This window comes from Patiria miniata, unplaced genomic scaffold (genome assembly GCF_015706575.1).
Source record: "Patiria miniata isolate m_02_andy unplaced genomic scaffold, ASM1570657v1 HiC_scaffold_5, whole genome shotgun sequence".
In the NCBI taxonomy this organism is placed as follows: domain Eukaryota; kingdom Metazoa; phylum Echinodermata; class Asteroidea; order Valvatida; family Asterinidae; genus Patiria; species Patiria miniata.
Genome location: NW_024037072.1, coordinates 19,740,908 through 19,764,103, shown reverse-complemented (window position 1 = coordinate 19,764,103; position 23,196 = coordinate 19,740,908). Strand labels below are relative to the sequence as shown.

The 23,196-nt window shown below is 39.5% G+C and overlaps 2 protein-coding genes across 4 annotated transcripts in view; one reads left to right on the top strand and one right to left on the bottom strand.

Moving 5' to 3' along the window:
- LOC119740468 (EF-hand calcium-binding domain-containing protein 6-like) overlaps positions 1-2,192 on the top strand; it is a 29,891-nt gene extending 27,699 nt beyond the window's left edge. For 2 of the 3 annotated variants that reach the window (XM_038215793.1, XM_038215794.1), the window contains exon 27: positions 238-510. In XM_038215793.1, the coding sequence (XP_038071721.1) occupies positions 238-510 (273 nt within the window). Of the gene's footprint in view, positions 1-237 lie in introns of all 3 variants that reach the window. The other variant, XM_038215792.1, reaches the window with a different exon arrangement.
- On the bottom strand, positions 1,765-22,002 carry LOC119740469. The gene is made up of 15 exons (XM_038215796.1): positions 21,672-22,002; positions 18,149-18,396; positions 17,091-17,275; positions 16,408-16,517; positions 15,887-15,997; positions 14,901-15,061; positions 13,208-13,381; positions 11,712-11,752; positions 10,970-11,067; positions 9,209-9,473; positions 8,044-8,288; positions 6,542-6,951; positions 5,516-5,621; positions 4,851-5,028; positions 1,765-3,859 (listed from the first exon to the last, which is right to left on the bottom strand). The coding sequence occupies exons 1-15, from the start codon at positions 21,795-21,797 to the stop codon at positions 3,633-3,635; spliced, it is 2,685 nt and encodes an 894-aa protein (XP_038071724.1). The 5' UTR covers positions 21,798-22,002; the 3' UTR covers positions 1,765-3,632.
- Between the last annotated feature and the right edge of the window lie 1,194 nt (positions 22,003-23,196).

Sequence of the window (23,196 nt, the reverse complement as noted above, 5' to 3'; positions counted from 1 at the left end):
ATATGTAGCGATACATACATGATGTTCTTGATATTTATTTCATATTTACAAGCGCACGCAAATCCTTATAAATGGCCCATTTTTATACAGCGCTATATGCAGTTATGGCTGGAATGTGTAAAAATTGATTGGCACGTCAAATACTCAAATTTGATGTGAAATCCAAGTTCAAAGAATTTGATAATGTAAAGTACTAATATTCATGATTTGTTTTTTTTATTCCCCCTTCTTTCTCAGACCAAGCCAGGCTCATCCAGCACCGACATGATCGAGGCCATGCTGAGGGTCCGCGAGTGCATCCTGGACAACTGGAAGCAGATGCGGCGCGTGTTCCGCGGCATCGACCCGACCGGCACCGGCATCGTGACCGCCGCCGAGTTCCGCTCGGTCCTGCGACAGTTCAACATCAACCTCTCCGAGGACGAGTTCTTTCACCTCATGACCTACTACGACAGGTGTCTGGAAGGCAAGATATCATACAATGACTTCCTCAGGGCGTTCCTTCAGTGAAACCTACGTTGCCAGTGGTGTGACATCAAACAAGGATTTTCCATCCTTGTTCATAAAGATCCAAATTCAGGGGTGAGATTTGTGGAAAATGAAAAATCCACGAGGTAATCGGCAGAGGGTTTGAGGGTTGCCAAGGGCCCAAGAGCAATGGTATGTGTATATATTTGTATTTACCTAAAGGCAACCCTTAAAATACCCATTGTGGTGTTACATTTAAACTTTTATAGGTAAAACAAAACTTCACAGTAAAACCTCAGGAATTCCAGATTTGAAAGGGATTCTTTAAAAATACTGAAATCGGGAAAAATCCTGACCACAAATATCCTGAAATCAGGAAAATCCTGACAAAATCCTGACAAAATCCTGCCAAAATCCTGACAAACTTCACCCTTTGTCAAATTGCAGTTTTTAAAAGCATTCTGCATTTAGATAAGGGTAGACAACCAAAATGTGTTTGGTTGCCTACCCTTATCTACTTTGGGCCAAGATGGGAATGTTGCACGGACTGTGTCTAGCCTTTCTTGCGGAGGGGCCGAGTGCTTAAGATTGGTAAGGAACCAAACTTGCATGAAATATGTCTTTGAACTCTTTTTTAAAACCCTAACATACCGCTGCATGGTATGATAGATAATTAACCTATCGCGGTAGAATCGCGTCAACGCAACTTGTGAAATATTGTCCAATTACATGATATACAAATGGACGCGGAATGCGCAAAATCTGAGACAATCAAAACTTAACGTACAGAATTCCATAGGGTTGTCTAAGGGGCGTGGCTAACTCGCAAATGGCGATAGGTCAATTGTGCTAGTTATGGCCTAATTTTAAACTATGCATGGATTTCGTTGTGGCGAAAAATGTAATGCAAGACAAGAGTTTTGAGACTTTTTTGCTGTAGCTTTAAGCCCGGTTCAAACTTCACAAGAAAGCAAGTGCGATGCGAAATTCATGTCATCAACAATGGTGGACGCGCTTCGAAGGTATTGTCGACGTCACGAACTTCGCTTCGCTTTCGCGTAAGTATGCGGCGAAACTCATTTAGGGTTGCATGCATCCCACTACAAAGCCTATTTAAAACATATTCCACAATTACTTTTTTTTCAAACCTATGTTTACATATTAAAATTTCTGTTATTTCAATCCGCACATATTAAAATTGCATCATCCTGTACTACATTTGCTATGCTATTGAAACAGCGGTTTCAATTACAGTTTGTTTAAACTTTGGTTGAAGTTGACAGAAACACAAAAAAGCAAAGGTCAAATTTTCCTTTATTAATTGAAATCTCAAAAAGGTTTTTTAGTTTTGCATACATTTTCTGAAACATATTACACATGTAGCTGCGTGAATCACACATTTTGAGAAATGACACTGTTTACATATTAACGGTAGCTTACTGAAACTTAGGCACACAGTTGTAGCACAGCGTTAAGTTTCTATTTGAGCAAAGCACTAGCCAATTTTAAGATATGATACACACCATAGGAGGGCATTAGTTGGTCTGGGTAAACTATTTTGTGTTTACCCAAATTTACCCAAGCCAAAATAGCGTCTTCCTATTGTGTCTGTCATCTCTCAAATAGGCTAATTGAAATTATGCTAGAATACTGTGTATAGTTATCATAAAAGTATTACACATAATAAGCATCTATACATAAGCTCACCATTTCCATGCATAATTTAAAAATGTGGTGTTATTTTATATACAAAATATAATGTAGAACATGAGTAAAATATAGTAGTACCCCTCACAAATGGTATACAATAGGCACACACTACTGCTAGTTTTCACAAGATGTACTAAACTTAACAGGTAAAACTGTTGCAGGCTTGACCAAGCTTGTAACAGTTGCCGGAAAAATTCTGGCATAAGAACTTGTCATGATTTTTCTAATTCATGATTTTTAATGTTCAAAGCATGAAAAAAAAAAACACAACTTTTCATGCCCTAGCTGTGATTTGTTTAATGGGGATAAGAGGCAATTGTACCACTCATCGTATCAATTGGAAAACAGAGGAAGTGTACCCAGAGGTCTACATATTACCCTGTAAATGCTAACCCATATTTGGTTAGTATATCTTTGCTGTTAAAACAAAAATAATAAAAAATAAGCTTCATTGTAAAGAATACTGTATATAAAGTGTGTAGATGCATGTATCAGTTCATAAAAGCAAATATAAAATAAAGTTAAACAATTATTATATGAATACACTGTACTTGTAAATCACCTATTTGTAATTTATGCACTTTTAAACTTGTAAAATGATGTATTATTTTTCAATTCTTGAATCCTTTGGGAGCATAAAGTGTGTGTGATGTGCTAAATATGGTTTATGACATTTTCTTTTTTTTGTACGTGAAATGTAAATAAAGCAAGCATTATTATACAATGCATGGCAAAATGATAAAAGTAGTCTCGTTTTCTGATTTTGCAGCCTGTCCGTAAAGAAACGATGAAAAGGAAATAATTCTTCATGTGCTTTATTATGTCACGTTATAAAGGTACAAGTCTTAGTATACAAACTAAATAGGCATGTAGTATTTTTAAAATACGTTTAAGTAAACAGGTGTTGAGTCAATTTGTGCCAGTCTGAGAAATTAATAGATCTTAGTGGTTACTGTCCTCGCCTTCCACTGCTTTGGCCTGGGTTCCATTCCTGCCCGCACCACATGTGGATTGGGTTTTCAGTCCCTACCTAATTCTGTGGGTTTTCCCCAAAATATTCTTCTGGGGTTTTCCTCCCACCTCTAAAAACTGTAATGCCTGCTCATTGTCTTCTCTCTCTGCAGTTTCAACAAGCTTTTGAGCTACGTAGTACCTAGGGCACTTGTGAGGAATCCTTGATTTCATTACCAGAAAGAAATAGATGAATATAACTATTTCGCATGTATGTAAACTGGTTTCCACGCGTATGACGCGAACTACGTACAACTAATATGTTACACTGAATATGCACAAATCCGTAGCGTCTATGTGTCAGCGTCAGGCGCCACTGACAATGCGTTCAAAACATCCCTCCCAATGGTCTCCCCCAACTCTCCACTTGTAACCACATGAGGGGGTACTTCAAGTGCACGGAGTCCATAGATGCAAATGGAATCAGACATACATATGAGACGTTACTCATTGCCAATCCTGATGGAAGGCAGTTTGATCCTGTCCACGCGGTGAGGGTACATGGGTGTCTGCTGCTTCTTACTCCGCCTCATGAACTTGAAGGCTCGGACCAGAACGACAAGAATGATGAAAAGCAGGAGGATGGTTGCCGTCAGCATCGGTAGCTCCACTAGGGAGAAGTTGAACTGACTGGGAGCCAGCATCACTGGGTTTGCTTGGTTCACTGTGTCTGGAAAAAAAATGGAATGAAAACTTTGTGACGTTATTAATTGCAACAGCACAAGGAATGCCAAAGAGGATCTCAAACGGATACCCCATGCACTCGGATATGCTGGACTAATGAACATTAAGGACAACTGTCCTCCCGTAGCACTCTTTAGTGTTGGAGGCAAGTCCATGTTATCTGAGTCCAAGTCAAGATCAAGACTAGACGAAAATTTTCTAATATGCGAAGATCTCAATGGGCCAGCATTACTGTTTGCAAAAAGAGGCAACTAAACTGTTATCAACCAGTTGATGCCGTAGGACGTGTAAACATGATCTGGCAATGTATACTGTGTGTCCCGTCCACTGGGCTATCAAAAGTGGTGAAAATGCGCCCTCTTTTGTTGGCGCATGGATTCCATACACGCACACTCTTCATGCGCGCTCAAACTTACTGGAATTTGTATCTTTGTGGAGACATTTCTTTGTTCTCGTTTTCAAGTTTGAAAGTGTAGTTTCAAAATGCTCTTATCTTAACCAGAATTAATTTCCTTGGCAGAAATTCGGACTTAATTAATATCCCTTTTCTAAAACTCTTCCATTTGCGACGGATCATCATACGTTGGAAATTCCTAGTTTCTGAGTAAGGTCCATATATCTATTTCGTGATAACCTTGTGGAGACGTTTTCATCTATAGAAATTGCCCTGTGGAGACGTATACAATCTTTTGTTCCCAATTGTGTGCATGTCGCCAGAGGGCACGGTGTATCAGATCAATATTATTATGCAATGTGGTATATATGGGATGTTTTATATGCAAGGCAGTGTATATGAGGTAATTTATATACAACACAGCGTATATATGACGTAAACAGTCATTTTTTATAGACTGGACATGCGGCCGTTCTAGACCAATGACATTGCAGTGTCAAACCACAATTTAACAAATCGTAACGACCTTTTGTACTATGCAAGCAACAGCGTGGAATAAATGTTCAGTAAATCAATAAAATACCTTTCTCTCCGGTATGGATCCTAATAGGCCCATCTGTGTTTGGATAGGCTTTGGAGGATGAGGAACCAGTCTCGGATGTATCTCTCCTAGCAATAGATGGAGTTTCCACGCAGCCCCTGGCACATTTAGAATCAACGTCCTCCGCAAAGCACGTAGCTATGTCACAGTGAATGAATACCTGTAATTGTTCATATGAAAAGAAAATCTTATTAACGAACTCCGGGCAGAACAAGTCAACAACAAAAACATGTACAAAAGTCGATGGAGATAATGGCAACCAACTAACCATATATGCAATCTGTAATTTTCCATGCAATCAAAAAGTTTGGGGAAAAAGTTAGACAGCTCTTCTTAAGTTTTCTTTAATTTTTCATACTTATTAAACATGACACATAGCCAGTCCAGTGTTTACAGAATTTTGTACTTACATCCTCAATGACTCTGTAAGTAGCTGGCGGATATAATGGTTTATCCCAATAATTTTCATTCATTTATAGCTGTTGAATAAATCACCTAAATTGAACATAATTAAAACAATGCGCTATGACTTTTGGGCCAATACATTTTGAGCCAATATATTATCTCGTCACACACACACAGAGTTAGGTCTGAGATAGTTCTTTGTGATAAAGATGTTTTGGAAAAAAGGTTACAATAATGGTTACCGATCCATGAAGGTTGTGGCCGATGAAGGCGAAAGCCTCGATGGAAAACCGCTTTCGTATGGTGCTGGAATGATGATGGAACTCGACAGTGTCGTCAACCGGGCATCTGAAATTTCATTCCAAAAGTCTTTCTTATTGATATTGCAAACCTCTATCGTAAGTTTATTAAAATGAATATGTGAGGCATTCTGGAAAAACAAGATGGAACTGGGCACAGGCTGCAGTGGAGAAAAATGTAAAAAAAAAAAAAAAAAATTTCAATTTTCAGATTTATTGATATTTGTAATCTTTGATATGTCTACTACACATAAAGAAAAAGTATACAAATTTTGGAATAAAAGTGTTTTTAAGGAAAAACAATTGGCATCCTTCATTTTCACAACTACAAACTTTGAAACTTTAAGGGTCTTTTTCTCAGCATTTTACTTTTTGATAAGGTCGATAAATGCAAACTTTAAACAGCCATAACTTGTCGACGGAATATCAGATCGGTCAGTGCAACAAACAGTATTGTAAGGAGAATTTATTCTCTTTCCTAATACCCGCAAACCCTCATTTCGACCTCTGACCATTTCTGTCTCATTTTGCCAGAACGCCTCATATATATAATAATAACTTTATGAACATCAATATTTTTATGAATCATTTTATCACATCCAAGAATGGTTTCAAAAAGAAGTATGTACTCAAGTTTAAATTTACTACATTGAGACTAAGTGTACGAGCATTGAATCCTGCACTAAATACATTAGTCCTTTATTTCTCTTTCTATTATGCTGATCGCATTTCCTGAGAATTTGCGATCCTCACAATATATCAAAGCGAATTCTACTTCACAAAGCGTGTTTGCTGGAAAAGTTGCCAAAGCTGAAATGTGCTCAACACGTGTGCAAAAACTTTTACTTGACGTCACAAATTCGCATTCACTTTTTAGCTTGGGTAGGAAACGGCCTACGGGTTGTATGGCCAGCCGCTGGATTAGAACTCTATTACCCTAACCACTGGGCTACACTCTTGATTGTTTACCCTTTATTGATGAAGATGTAGTGTGTTGGATCTCTTGGATTGGCAGTTGGGGTCGCTCTGCAGGACTCCAGGAATACAGACATGTCTTCATCGGATATGACCTTGGCTTCAAAGTACAACCGCTGTCGCTGGTACACATCAATAGGGTAACTACTAGGCTTGTACTTAGGCCCGAAGGTTGTGTCATGGAACATCCGCAGTTGGAAGTTGAAGGTCCCGTAGCCCGTCTCATGGTAGACAATGGTGGTGATGTTGGGGTCAAACTGAGCGTGGGTGACCTTTGCCCCCTCCAGGCGGCAGGTCACGTGGACCTCGATGTTGTTGTCTCTGGTGATGAGGGAGCCGTTAATCAGGGGTTGCGGAGGAATGTGGACAATGTTCTCAACCGTTTGAATATTGCTGCTTTCAGACTGTAAAATAAAAATAGATATTACATTATGCCATTTATGCTCCTATCAATCTGATGCTGAAGTGCGACGTCACCTCCTCCCAAGGCTCTGCTCTGCTCCTGCACATCAGTTCACTGTCATTCCTTAATAGGACCATTTGCTTTAAAATGTATTTTGTATACTTCCAATAATAACACCACTCAAAATCAAAAGAAGAATGCTCAAAACCTAATCTGTTGTACACTTTCAGGTCAGTGTATATTACACTTTTTGAGAAATGAGTGAAAAACTATGCACAACCTTTTTATCACAAAACACAATTCTGTCAATTATTGACTGATCGTCTACATTTTTTGATTTCTTCTTATATGACAGCAAGCCAGATGGAATCATATCACGGAGTGTTAGTCAGCCTTATACATTTGGGATACTATGCAAATGATCCTATATGCTTTTAACAACACATTCCACGTACATTTAACACACACAGTAACAGACAGCAATTTTGCATCCTTTTATAGATTTTTTGTTGTTTTTTACAAATAAGAACCTGAAAAGGGAAAAGGACAGCAGATTGTCATTACACCAGTCACAACTACAGCTGTACTTATTTTTGCACCTCATGAGGAGATTTGAGCCAATTATAAAACTTGGATTTAAAACTGTGATAGTGAAAACACTGTAAAAGCATTACATTCACTGCTTGGACTTCCGAACAAAAGATGTCTACACAAACCAGTTTTCTGAACTTGCCCACATCCACACAGTGTTTCCCCCTGCTCTGGAAAACAGGTTTAGAGGCATTTTTGGGTTAAGTTTATCCATCGCAAAATGAAGAGAAACAGTCAAGGGAATCAGAGAAAAAAAATTGGGTTGAGAGAGTTTTCACAGTGTGAGTAAAATGAGTTTCTTTCACAGGTTTTTCTTAACTACACGAAAACAAAGGAATGTCCACCCTAGGTATATAACGTAAACATAGGTGTGGTTATGTGGGCTGCTGCAGGAAGATTGACCCCAAGACCCCTGGGAGATCGAGGTGCATCATTCATGCACGGAACCAGAATTTTGTTCGTATTAAGGAGAGTCGACTGTATGGTTCCTTGTTGAACTTACTTCTACAACGGTACCACACATGTCATGTGGTGCCCCAAGGACGTAGTGTGTCTCGTTGAAGTCTTCTCCAATGCATAATGGGTCATTCAGGTACATCCCAGCCGGGTCGGTGAGTGAACTGACGGTTGCAAGCCAGGACTTAGACACGTAGATCAGCATGAAGCTGGAGAAACATTCCGGCACGGCCGTGGGGGTGCGTCTGATCTCCTCGGGAGAAAACCTGGTGGCCGGGAGGGAACGGTCCGCTGAGGAAGCAAAAGAACAATGGATTTCAATGGTGTCGATTGTAACTAAACAAAAGAATAATTTGCAAAAGTTTTTTGTCAAAAATTCAAAAATGTACAGCCAGCTATCAAAATCTACAATAAACTTTGAGCACTCTCTTCAACACTGATTGTAGACAAAATCTGTTACCAACTAGGAATGGAATTTTAAAACCTGATGGCTGCCAATATAATAAGATGTTTGTGTTTGTAATCAAAAGAAATGTCTACATCAGAGTTGAGATGTGGGAATGTTTTTTTAAAAAAATCCATCAAATAATTGGCAGAGAGTTTGAGGGTCGCCCAGTTCCCCAGAATAACGTAGGGTCTACGGGCAGACCTTAAAATACATGTCTTTTATTCTTTATAAACTATTATGCATATTAAAACCACCTTTACAGTAAAACCTCGGGAATACCAGACTTCAAAAGGAATTTTTTTTAATTCCTGATAAAAAAATCCTGAAATCAGGAAAAATCATAACAAATCACACCCTTAATATGTGCCCTAGTTCACCAAGAAAAAAATATAAAATCCGGCCACAAAAAAAAATGATTAGAAACTATCATATTATAAGATGGGATTTTTGCATCGGGGTGATATCAATCAAATTAGGTTTTGCCCTTCACCGACGTTTTTAAAAACGTACCCGCTAGATCCTGCTGCTATGTACATCAGATTCGAACCAGCCAACCAATCCCATTAGCTCGGTTGTAGAGTGGTAAGACATCTGCACTAGAAAGCAGGAGGTCGTGGGTTCGAGTCCCACCTGAGTGATTTTTTCCAACTTTCACTAGGGAGGTAACACACTGAGTATACAGTGTTTAAAAACGTCGGTGAAAGGCTAAACCTGATTTGATTAACCATCATATTGGTGTACAAAAAAAAACTATTTCACTCACGCCCGGTCTCAAAGTGCCACTCATGAGCAGATGAGAGGGACTTGCAGTCCGTGTCGCTGCGAACAGCGCCCTCGTGCACCCGCAGGATGTACTCCGTCTCCCCCTCCAGGATGAACCCGGGGGTGTTGAAGACCACAGTGTCCGACATGGGAAACTGGATGTTGGGATCGGACTCGGAGGCTAGGTTCACTGTGTGGACGGGCTCGCCCGTGTCGGCTCTGATGAAGGACACGATGGCACCGGCCTCGGTGGTGTGCTGCATTATCTGTGGTAATCATTGACAAATGAACAGGAATTATGATTGCATCTGGGTGGGATGACAATGACATATACATACAGGAATGATTAAATGTATAAGGGGATGACAGTGGCAATGATATAAGTGACAATCGTAATTAGGCTGAAAAAAAAAGGTGTCTTTCCTATATTTTTTATTAAAAATATATAGGGTGGATGGGTATTTAAAATTGATTTCCTTTGTCCTAAATTTTCATAACAAGAAAAAGGTATCAAATTCAACCTTTATTTAATTTTTAAAATGTGACATTATTACAAACGGTTGATAAATTAAACAAAGAAAAGGAGACAAAAATCTATCATTGATGTTTTGTAAAAACTTTTTTGGCATGTTCTCCTAACAGTTAACATGTGAATTACTGTTCATTCAACGTTTGCTGTGGTGTTTACAGGCTTCGCTGCATGGTGTATCAAGTCTGCATTGCTGACCAACTTACAAAAAAAAAAGAAATCCAAATTTCCAAAAAAATTGCAGGACTTTGTCTGCAAAACCAGGGTGGGGGGACGGCACAAAACCTTTTTACAATTTTTTTTTCAAATCAAAAGATAAATTTAAGTTCTGCATGATTTTGAACGTTGGGTAGGTTATTAGAAAACAGGTACCAAGTAATTTGTTCTTGGCCTTATCGCTATATGTAATAATCAATATGATGATGGAAATGACAATGAGTTGTGATGATCATATTAAAACGAAATTTATGTATACCTTTTTATGTTAATAATGAAAATGTGAGTGAAAAAGATGACTGTTTACTGACGAAGATTGACAATGGCAACATGGATAATACATCCAAATGGGCGTCGCAAGGAGGGGGGGGGGGGGCAAGAGGGTGCTTGCCCACCTTGCCCCCTGGAAAAGGGAAAAGAGGTGCAAAGCCATATTGCTGTTTATTTGATTTGGGGGGGGGGGGGGTAGGGCAAATGTTCCCCTGCCCACGGTCGCAAAAAATAATAAATTGAGAATATGTTGAAAAAGTTAAGGAGTTTTGGGGCAAATGCGCCCCCCCCCCCCCCCCCCCTCCCGCCTGGAAAAAAATCCTGGCGACGCCCATGCACATTTATGACAAAATTAATAATTATCACATTGACAATGATAGAAATTACAAAGCTGATTAAAATTACTACAGGGGCGTAGTAATTTTAATGTGCGAAATTCTGAAAAAGGCACCCAAAACTGCAGATGCCTCAAAAAAGGGCACCACTTCTTTTTTGAAAAGGGCACTTGTTCAGAAAAAAAGGGCACTTCGTAAAAAAAGGGCACTCTTTACAAATTATTGGGGGGGGGGGGTAAGCCTGTTGAAAAAAGGGCATTTGAATGGAAAAAGGCAGTCTTTACAAAATATTGGGGGGGGGGGGGGTTAAATACCCCCCTTACCCCCAAAATGGCAATGGTCGCAGATTTAAACCCCGCTCCACTCAATTTTGTTGTTCCACTTAAGTAGTTTCCTCTCTGCATCACCTTACCGTTGAATTGAAATGGATTTCCCACTCCTGATTGGATACATCCACAATGTCTCCTGGCTGTGGACTGGAAGTCTCAGGGACTGGGTGTGCAACCAAGGCTGTGGGAAGGAAACATTATCCAAATTATTATTGTTATTATACATTTATGAAAGGGGAAAATGGGAATGGGAAATGATCGGAGAAATGGTAAAAAGGACAAAGTGAGGCACGCAGGGATTACTGCAGACAGAAACACTATGTGTGGAGCAAAGGTAAGCTTAAAATAATACGGTCAATTTTTCCTCACCCTTCAGCTAGCAAAATTATCTGAAATATCTATAATGGTCATTCTGCAAATTTAGGGCCGAAGTGTGACATTTTTTCCTATCCCTGTAACCTCTGTACTATGGCATTTGCCTTTTATTTAAAAATGATGTCAGGCTAATTTTTATTTGTTTGGTAAGTCGATTGCTTCACATAATTACTCTCAGATGAAGCAAATATTACAGAGTGCATCCAAAATTACAAAAACAAATCTTAGATTTCAGATATAACAGGTACAGGAAAACAATTAGACTCTTAATTTGTATCGAATGACAGATTAGGCAAGCATTAGGTTCTAAGTGTTTTGGCTTTCAGTTATTAACACTATCATGGAGGTTGTGTATTCAGGACTTTTGCAACAAAATATGTTGATTTTAATAAATCAAAACTTTTGATGAAAAGGGAGACTTATCAGTACAGTTTCAAGCTTGGATCTTACCTCCAACATAAACGTTTATGCAAACTTGATCAGATGCAAATCTACAAAAAGAGAGAGAAAGAATATGACACCATCAGCTGTGCCTGCATGTACATTGTGTTTTAAAGTATTACATTGTACTACATTGTATTAAATTGTATTACAATGTATTACAATATGTTTATCTCCCTGGTAAATCCATACACTTGGGTGGTTTAGGACCAGCTGTGCAGTGACTGAAAATAATCATAACACCTCATAGATAGAGTACAGTCAGTTATTCTAATTCTTTCTATCCCAAAATCAAGGAAATGGACTTTCTCATATTGTACAAAAATACAGAGTACGCAGCTTTTTCCAGTTGCTAGAACTTCAAAGAAAGAAAAACATTATAATTATGTCACATTACATTAGAAATTGTATTTTATAGGCACCCCTATGCTTGTCAATCCAGCATGGAAATCACAGTATTTGAGAAAAATTACAGACTAGTTGCATAACTTGCATTATGCATAATAATTGAAAAGTGGAAAAAAAGAAATTGACCAGAGTGAGGTTTGAACCTGCGACCTCTGAATTGCCGTTCCGGTGCTCTACCAACTGAGCTATCCAGTGCTATGCTGCCAACTTTGTCAATGTCTTTCATCAAGGATGCTCAGAGGCCATAAACCTGTATATGTCATGTAGCCAGGGATCACGCCCAAAGTCACAATGCTAGTAACATTAGCAATGCCGCACAAACCTGGGAAATGATGATGAATATTCATTACCTGATGGGGTTTGGGATTCCACTTCTGGTACTTGAACAAGGACCCCCAAATGTCTGGGTCCTTTAGGCACCTGATTTCTAAACTGTCCATCACGCATACTGAAATTTGTATTCTTGTGGAGACATTTCTTTGTTCTCGTGTAGTAAAGTTTTCGAGTTTGAAAGTGAAGTTTCAAAATGCTCTTATTTTAACCAGAATTAATTTCCTTGACTGAAATTCGGACTTAATATCCCTTTTCTAAAACTCTTCCATTTGTCACAGATCAACCCACCTTGGAAATTCCTAGTTTTTGAGTAAAATCCATATATCTATTTCGTATGAAGCCCGGGAAGGGACAGGGTGGAATTTTTTTTTTGAGTTTGCTAATTCGTTCGCACGAATTACTAATTCGTTCGCACGAATTAGTAATTCGTTCGCACGAATTAGTAATTCGTTCGAACGAATTACTAATTCGTGCGAACGAATTACTAATTCATTCCCTCGAATTAGTAATTCGTGCGAACGAATTAGTAATTCGTGCGAACGAATTAGCAAACTCAAAAAAAAAATTTCACCCTGTCCCTTCCCGGGCTTCATAATTTCGTGAAAATCTTGTGGAGACGTATTCATCTATAGAAATTGCCCTTTGGAGACGTATACAATCTTTTGTTCCCTATTGTGTGCACGTCTCCAGAGGGCACGGTGTATCAGATCACGCAGTCAGGTGTATATACACACACACACATTAAGAAATATGGTACAACTCACTCTTTGTTGTCTTTCCGATCAAATGCCGCGAAGCAGATCTGATGGGGACCAACTTGGTTATTGCGGGGAACCCAGCCTAGCTCGATGAAAAAGGTCAAGGGGTCATCTGGGTCAGAGGTCAGAGGTGAGACTTCCATTCCCAAAGGCAGACCAAAGGTGGAAATCCCTGAAATTCTGTGGATGAATGAATGTTGAAGAAAAAATGCATTATAAATTGCTGCTCATAATTTATTAATGTACGCCCCACTAAACATCGTCTACTACGCCGAAACCTTCTAAAACACTTTTCACAAACCCCACACTTTGAACACAAATTTTCGTCAAAGATTTACACAATTAAATTGCACTCAAATCATCTGAATCACCTCTCTCCCCTTTATCTGTTCTCTGTCAATGAAATGCTGGGCCAACATTTAATTTTAAGACTCATCTTTTACTCGTCTTGACATTGTGACTATAACAAGAATTGCAGTGTTTGACTACGAAATACACTGAACGGATGCATGCCTATGCATGGTTTAGTAAGGGGTTGGTACATTATTCAGTTATACCCTTCAACTCTGTCAGTATAGTTAAATCATAGAAGTTGATTTTGTTTTCTATGTTTAATTCAATTGTGCTCTGTTTTAAGTTTCTATGAATCCTGTGTTGCATGAATGGCCAAGTTCGGGCAAGGACCATTAGTCGACTAGTGGTTGATTTGTGACGTACCTTACGCCTGCGCACTAATAGCAACGTGCGAACGTCTCTAGTCAAACGCTGGTCAAAATGTCATCGCAAAACTTCTGGATCCTGGCTCTCTGCTAGCGTTATGAATGCGCGCGGCTATTGGTTACCAGCGAAGCAACCAACCTCAGTAGGCTGGTTCCAAATAGTCGACTAGCGTAGTCAACCATCGTCGACTAGACAGAGTTCGGGCAAACGTTAGTTAACCATTGGTCAACTATAGTCCTTGCGCGAACTTGGCCAATGACTGCTGCACCGTGTTAAGTGAGCATTATCTTGACTAGCTGTTATACAAGGGAGAAATAGGCAATTTATTGACTCAAATATAAATAAATATGTTGAAAATATTGTACACCCCAGATTTGAAATACACAGTATGTCCCCAAAAAGTGTCCGTCCGACTATTTTTGAAATAACAACAAATCCATGAGGTCAACTTTGATGCTATTTTGGTTGTGCAGATACTCCTTATCATTGGCCTCAACCCCCATTGGTTTTATTTCATTTCAGTCATGCATCAATACACAATTGTCAATTGATCACTACAACATTTTTGGACACTGTGACCAAGTTCCTTACCTTATTCAATTTCATTACTGTGTTAAGTAAGCTGTTTAAAATGTTGTTGTGCTCAATTGGCAATTGAGATGTGATGCATGACTGAAATTAAATGAAACTCATAGGGGTTGAGGCCAAGAATAAGGAGTATCTACACAACCAAACATTTTTAAAATTGGCCTCATGGTTTTGTAGTTATTTTAAAAACAGTTAGAGGGACACTTTTAGGGGAACATATCTCCCCAGCTCTAGCTGTCAAATTTCCAATGAGAGCCGGGGTTTCTCAATCTAGTTCAGAGCTAGTATCTCCAAGGCCCCCTTCAATGGAGAAAGCATTGTGGTAGCTATTGATCAGATAATCCATCATAGGGCAGTTGCTTATTTGGACGATACTCCCTCACTAACTTACGTGTACCGTGAATCCTCACTCCTTGCAGCCAGCTTGATGGTCTTCCGTTGGCCCACTGCGGCCGGCAGACAGTCGCCGTTCTCAGGGGTGGGGCTCACAAATTGAGGCTGGTGACAATTATCATCAGTCGCTGTCACATTGATCAAGAAATGAAGCGGTACCTATGGCAGGCAAAAGTGGAAAAAAAACTGTTTTATTTTAGCACAAATAGATCCACCTTACAAGCAGACTGGCTCCCAGTGTGAACATTTTCGGTACTGATCGTGGAGTCACACCAGCCTACCCCATAAGAACAAAATTATTGACAGGCTACAAGTTATTCAAAATAACTAAGCGTGGACCACTTTTTTCAGTCAATGTCTCATTCCAAAGTGAGGAACTTCTGTACTAAAATGGCAATTTAGAAAAGGAGTCCATTTTTAGGGGGGAACTCGAAAATATGGCACGGGACAGCAACTTAAAAAAAAAAGAAAAACGTATCTGTTTCTCATCTGTTCAACAGTTCAAGTTTCAATTCATTTCTAGTCAAAGATTTATTCTGTTGGGTAAATCTTTTTTTTTGCTTCATACATTAATCACTTTTATTGCAAATTTCTCATTCTAGATATATAACCCAACAATCATTAAAAAAAAAAAAAAAAAAGTGTGAGGATCTGATAAAAATATTATTTTAGTATTATTTCTATTTTGGTATTTTTTTTGCAGTGCTTGTTCAGAAATCTACAAACAAGACAAAATCTACAAACATAAATTAGGATATCAAAGTTGCAATATATTCTGGCACATGATGAAATAAAATGCAAAAGACAAAGGTAATGGAAGCATTTCCCCTCATATTTGTTCTGCGGCACATTTCAAAATCGGTTCGTAGCATTTTCTTAAAGTAAAACATCTCTAAACTTTTCTTATTTCACCCTGTGAATTTCAAAGCATAATCAACATTCTCTCTACACCCACTGATAAAGAAACAGCAACAATTCTCTCACCCTACTGAGAGGTCTACGACTCCTTCTTCTGTTGAAGTCCTCAATCATGATGGTGACTGCATACCATCCCACAGTAGGCGAGGAACCATCGTAAATTAACACACACTCATCCTGAAAGAATGTATTAAAAGTTTGTGCATAGAAATTAGATTCACTGTGCATGACTTAAGAAAGTTGAACACACAAGATATTAGCCACCATCCCCCAATTGCCCCCAAAACAAACACAACCAAACTCACACAAGTGTGTATTTGCCTGCAATTGGGAGCCCCCTATTGTCCCTCTTTTGTTTGTACGTTAAATTTTTAGGAAGACCTCCCAAATGTTTTGTACACAAATCGAAATTGGGGACCTCTTGGGAACTGGGGACCCTTGTCCTCTATTGTTTAAGGTCCTCTATTGTATGCAGAAACAAACTCACCAACACAAAACACAGCAAAATACAGTTGTGTTTAAAAAAAAAAAAGTCCCCCCCCCAAAAAAAAACACTGTACATATTGAATCAAGGCAATCTGAAGTACCCCTGAGTTTTCCAGGTCGGCATTGGCCAGTGGACCACAGACTTTGAAGCACTCCCGGTTTGACTCGTCAGCGAATCGGCATCTCACCACATCACCATCTGGGTCACTCACTACAAAAAAAGACAAAACAAGAATGGAACTAAAGCCATGGGAACAGGACTCAAAGGAGACCCACAAGTGAAAATAAGAGGAAGCCAAGGTGTTGAGTCCCTTTTGATGCATTTGGATCTAAACACTAGGCCCTCATAACTTGAATGATTTTAAGAATTCAAGTCAGTTCAGCTGAAGAAACAGTTAAAGTTTCATTCTTATTCCAATTTACAATATAGTTTGAGAACAATAAAATCATACATGTACAGTATACAGGCGTGGATCCAGAGGTGTTTGGGGGTCGAACGGTGCCTTTCATAACTTTTTCATAATCGATCTCTATTAAAAACCAGTCAATTTTTTTTTTTTCAAATGTGAACAATATTTTTTTCTTTAAGAGTTTAAACATAGAACACTAACAAACTCAAACCAAAACCCCCACATTTCATAGAAATTTAGTCATAATGCGGGTGCCATTTTCATGGGTCCAAATGATAAAATTCAGGAACTACCACTGGTATTGAGTTTCCCTTCATTAAATTAGAACAAAATGATCAGAGAAAGAAATTTTATAAATGTGCCCAAAAAATTACCTGGTATCCGAATAACATGGGTGCACCCTTGCTGAACGAGCTGAACCGGTACGACAGCACCGACTGGAGAGGAGTTTATGATACCGCCCCGATTGTTCCGAGGTGTCAGGTCCACTGTTGCGTTCAGTAGATAGTGCCTTGGCACGGGGTAGTTCTCCAAATTCACCCAGCAACAACTCCGAAAACTTGTACCGAAATGTAAAGAAAAGTAGCAGTACTTGGTTTTTAAAGGAGAAGATTGAAAGAACTTTGTAAGCTTTGTGTGGTGATCAGTGAATTTCTTGTATTGTGACTTGAAGTCTTCGATTCTCAAGAACCTCGCCTTAGTCGTCGATAGTGCTCCATTAATTGACACTAGGCAGGCCTGCTAGTGGTAGCTAGCTAGCTCTACGGGGGTGGCTGGGTTCGGGCGTTAACCCCTCCCTCAGGCAAAGTTGGGACGCAAAAAGGGAAAAATTACAGGAAAAAACAGCACATGCCTGCTTAATACCCATCTTGACAGTCAATCCCTCTTGAGCCAGACCTGGATGTAGTACTTACTAGCCATTGAAGTGTCACAGAATTCAAAACCTCACGATGAACTAAAACATTGGGTTTTTTTCAAATTCTAAAATGTTTGAGTTTGTTTCAGAGATTGGCACTCGGCCCCCTTGATGTTCCTTCTGAGATAATGTGTCACTGAATGACAGAAAACTTGAAACTTTACTAAAAATCCACAGATCAAAGGAGTTTTCCCCGCCTTTAATCGAGTTTCCGTGTTTATTAGGTAAAAGGTCTTGGGACGATGCAATACCAAGAAAATCATAACATCTTGCGAGTAAGCCTGTTAATAGGCCTATATCTCTGAAAGATGGAAACAAATTTTATCTTCCCTTCTTACATCATTTCTTCCCAGCTACATTCTCCAGACATGGGCGTCGCGCTAGAGGAGATGTGGGGTTAGACACCCTCCCCTTTATTATTTTTCAATGGTCGGATGACCTGAACTTTTGGCTACCTTCCAGCACCCATTGTCTGACGTACGTGATTTCATCAAATTAATGAAAATGTGACGGTACCTGATATCGAACGCATCTGTTCCGTCCGGGACGGCGATGGTATGCGAGCCCTGGCCCGCAGCATAGTCCCCGGCCGCGTTGTAGTCGGTGCAGACGTAGTCCATATCATGCAGGCAGACCTCCTCGCCGCAGTACAGCGACTTGCCGGTGTACAGCGGCGTCTGCTCCACCACGGTCTGCGGGGTGCAGACATCAAACAGCCGTTCGCTGAAATCCTTCTTCCAAGCCACCCAGTAATTCACTTGAATCTGACGAACAAGACGAGGCGAGGCTAGTAATTAAAGCTGGTCCCAGAGCGCGCAAATTTCTTTTCAATTAAGTCAGAATGGCTGTTCACTGAAGTCTTGTCATGCATCTGGTGTTTTATGGGCTTTAATAAGGGATAATCCATTTTCAAAGTTTTGGGCCAAGGTGGCACGTGACATATTACGTCACGTGTGACGTAATATGTCACGTGTCACGTGTCATAGAGGACTATATATAGGAGGTTGCACCCCCCCCCCCTCAGCTGACTAATACTATGAAACTACAAGTAGTTAGGGGGCCAAAAATAATTAATGGAATGTAATGCAAAGTTCCTAACTTTATTCTTGAATTGCCTTAGAATGCAGGAGAAATTGTAGATTTCTAAATGTTTCAGGGGGCATGCCCCTGGACCCCCCCCCCCCAGCAGGACGTGCTGACGGCAGGCCTTAGACTCACCCCCCCCCCTTATATATCACCCCCACCTCCGTTTCCTGAAAGCTAGATCCGCCCCTGATTTTTAATGCATGATTGTGAAAAGAGAAAAGAAAGATTCCAAACTTTCCCAATTAGAAATTTGTTTAATGAGTAAGTAACCAAACTGAAACAAAACTTTTCCAGCACAAGGGGCATATGCCAACATGCTAACGTTCAGACCAAAAAACATACCGATCGAAAAAGTAAAAATCTGTAAATAACGATTCACTTCTTTACAAAACTCTTAAATGGCAAACACATAAAGGCGTTCTTATTTGTGGCAAAGAGCTAAAGGGGAAATTTCCGACGAGTGCATATTTTTTTAATAAATAATTTATAATTTTCAACCAATTTCCTTTTGTTTGTTTTTGTTTTTGCGAAAGAGTCGATGTAATTCGGGCGGTAAAATGGTTCGGGCAAGGTGGAAAGGGGGTGTGAAAAAGTAGCAGCAAAAACCTGAGGCTAAAACTCTGTTAGTTCTCTTATTTCAAAGGAGCGTAATTAGAGACCATGCGGAAAAGTGAAAATCGAGTGAAAACTCGTTTTTTTCCCCCAAAAAAAATCGGATGGAGGTACTTTTCACTAGAATCGAATGAATTTTCAATCTTTGGGGTAAAAGAGTGCAGTTCCCATTCTCATGGACACCTGTGGCCTACCTGACTTTCGTCACGTTCTGCCCATTTCGTTTTATTGTTTTTGTTCTTCAGAAATTTAAGCCCCGAAGAAATGATCCGGAATCCTTGACTCCACGACCTTAGTTTTATTGGCCCCCCGATGTGTGGCTGACGTGCGCTCTCCGGCGTTGCAATTGTCTCATTAACACTTCAACGCATGTGAAATCAGTTTCTTTCTTAACAAAAAAATATAGGCCTATTATATTGTTAAACACGTAATACGTGCATATTCTCAAGTTTAACCGACCGCGAAAAAATATATATTTTAATCGCTATTTTATAGCAGTACAGAAGTTTTCACTTACTTTTGGATAAGACACCAAACTAAAAACTCCGTCCACTTTAAGTAGGCCCTATGGGATACTTAGTATACAAATTTCGAACAACAAGTCCGAAAATATTTCAAGTTATCTGTTTTCTAAAACAGAGGGACCATAGTTGGATCTTGTCACTGGATTCCGTTGCTAGCGCATGTTTAAAAAAAAATGTGCCTGCGGACACACTTTTTAAAAACCACGTTCAATTACTGTTTTCTTTTGATCGAAACACTTTCTGGCAAGATAATATCACAGGGTATTTGATACCAGTGCTATCTTCACTTTGAGCAAGTATTTTCTCGTTAAATCAGTAGGTATATTTCTGGGTAATTAGGCCTACTAAGTTTTTAGTTTTAAAGCTTTGTTCCCGACTGAAAGGGTTTGCTCTGCTACAACTAAACAAGCTAACAACAACCCCCACCCCCACCCCCACCCCAACCACCTTCAACCCAACCCCACCCCATCCCACACCTCCCCCACACCCCCACACCTCCCCCACACCCCCACACTCCCTAGTCTGACTATGACCCGTTAGCATTCGCCGTGGTATGTAACATAAACTACTTTCCCACGACTTCAAGAGAGAGGACGTCACTTTATGTCCTTCATTCGATAGATGGCATACCGGCAGGGGGTTGGACTTTTGTCCCGGACCTCGAAGGCTTAATCGACCTTTGAACGCTGAATGTCCCGGGCATTACTCGGAATTGTTTTTGATTCAATTGATAAAAAGCCGAAAACAAATTGAAAGTGTTCCAAAACAACAGCCAAAAAATAAGCCGCGGGAGGTGATGACGTCGTTAACATTTTGACAGCTGATTTTTTTTTAACCCCGAAGAACTGTCATAAAGGTGCCAAAAGACTGGAGGTTTCATGTTCCCGTCAAGCTTAATCTTATTTTGCGGGACAAATTTCCATACAATTGTTTCTCATTGCTTCAAACGACCCTGAATAAAATGAATGTTGACAACTCGGGGTTCCTTGCGTTTCATGATGTTTTTTTTTCCTTCGATACAAGGCGTCAGTTCGAAAACAACACAATGAAAGCTTTGGATTTTTAAAAGGTTTTTTAGGCTGCATGGGGCAATACTTTGCCATGAAAATCAAATGAAATCTGGTGTGAAAAAAACTTTGTCGTGTGAGAAAACAGTTTACTTTCATTTTCAAAAAAATAAATCCGTTGAAGTTCAGATTTAAAAAAAAAAAGGTTTATTATAGGTTTCCCCGGCTATTTAAAAAAAATTCATTCAAATTCACCAACTCTATCATTCAATTTCATCCACGAAAAAAAATCGCTCGCTTGAAACAAAACCAATTTAGTCATTTACCATTCACCCTCTTGAGAGACCGGGGCGAGAATATTCGTCATTGCAGATCAAATTCGTCTAGGACGTTGCCAAATGGCAGCATTTAGATATCGAATTCGTCTTATATAAATCAATTATCCGAATTTGATTTCTAAATAACAAGGTTTGGCGCAGGCGAGACAAAATCAAATACTATGGGACGGAAACGTGTGCTCATTGTTTGAATTTGCTCGAACTGAATTGGAAATTGTCGGACAAAAGACGAATTTAAACATTTGGAAGAGCACTAAATCGATGTTGATGGACGAATTTGAATATTTGAAACGGCAAATTCGAATAATAACCGTTTTAAGGTAGCCGGGAAAACCTTTTGTTTTAAGAGACTTTAATTAATCTTAAAACTGGTTTAGGCTATGTGGACATCTTTTGTTGGGAAGTCCACGCAACGAATGTAGGCCTAATGCTTGTACACAAAAAGAGATAAAACGCCAAATCAGAAACTTACCGATCTTGGCTCAATTGGTAGGGGCTTCCAAGTGAGAATTCCTCCACGGAAGTGAAAGCCGGACACCTGGTACGATGCGGCTGAAAATACCAGGAACCACAAGGAAACTCGGACTGAATACTCCATGCCTTTCTCTTCGTATCAGATCTTCCAATGTATAAACAACTCTTTCATGAAAAATTCAAGAGGCTTTGATTATGTTCGTAGATTTCTCGCCAAATAAAACAGAAAGTTCCGGTCCGTGCTTTTATAGTTTTAAAACGCTTTAATATTCCAAGTTTTTCCATATTCATTAGAATTTGGTGACGGTGATATTACTGCCGATGTCTCTGTGTTAGGACTGTACCATTTAAGTGACGCGTGTGCCACTTTATGGACAAGAATTAAGTTACCGTTGTTGCTGCACACGTGCATAGTTATTTCCGTAAACAGTCCCTCCCCTCTTCTGAAATCGGAATGGCCCAGAAGCTTTAGCCAATGAGCGCACAATAGAACCAATGACGTTACAGATGGCACGGTGAGGTCACATCTGAGGTCCTGGTCAGTACCAACGGAATTGTTTCCCCACGTATACTTTGTTCTCTCTCGCTGTTTCATGTCGAAAAAACCACAATTTGAATTTGGCAACAAAAGGAGTGCTTAGTGGATACAACTTATAAGGTACGAAAGGCGAACTAGATGTTATATGTTGATAATAAATTTACTAGCCATTACGCGTGTTGAAACACCCATTGTTGTCACGGATCGAGATGAAAGGGAAGTGATTTTCAAAGGCAGGATTCAATAATCTAACATAGCCTGAAATTAGGATAAGTACTACCTCTGTCTTTTATAAATGTAGAATTTTGTGAGCTTTACATTTGATATGAGGAGTAAGAATATGCTTATGTATCAAAATTTGGACGTGTAGGCCTACTCATGCCTAAAGGGTTTTTAAAGAGTCGGTATAGACAAATGATTTTCTGTAATTGCGGCGGCTAATTTTCATATTTAGGAATAGGCTGACCATTATTACTTTGAAAATGCATTAATCCCATTCTCTGACCCTCAAAACAAAGGAAAAGACACCTCTTTTGTCGATTTTTACTTGCCAGAACACAGAGTTATTGCAGAAAATGGCTCAGCTTAATGTGATAAAACGGTGATAATGTGATAAAACGGACAATATATTCAGGGCAATACAAGCTTGAAATTAAACAACAAAAGCACCCGGAACGGCAGATGGCAAAAAAAGAGCACCACTCCTTTTTAAAAAGAGGGGGGGGGGGGTAAACACCCCCCTCCCCTCCCCGCTTGCTACGCCTATGGTGTGTGGAGGATAATGAGGGTGGATCGATGATGGAGTTGTTTGGAGGGGGTAGGGGGAGTGCTATAGCGGAATAAATCCCTCCCTGGTTATGAGTACAAGTTAATGTTTTGGAAAGGAAGGAGGGATGGGGGTGAACAAAATAACTGTTGACAAAAGAGAAGTTTCTTATGAAAATATGTAACTTCATTTAAAGTCATTTAAGAAAGAAATGTACAG

What these genes read in the sequence shown, in the direction of transcription:
- LOC119740469 (XM_038215796.1), bottom strand. Translation starts at nt 21,797, where the DNA reads ATGGAGTATTCAGTCCGAGTTTCCTTGTGGTTCCTGGTATTTTCAGCC. An exon ending in ACAGATGCGTTCGATATCAG is followed by an intron (nt 17,276 to 18,148) that starts GTACCGTCACAT and finishes TTTCGGTACAAG; the next exon opens with TTTTCGGAGTTGTTGCTGGG. An exon ending in CATAAACGTTTATGTTGGAG is followed by an intron (nt 11,068 to 11,711) that starts GTAAGATCCAAG and finishes TCCTTCCCACAG; the next exon opens with CCTTGGTTGCACACCCAGTC.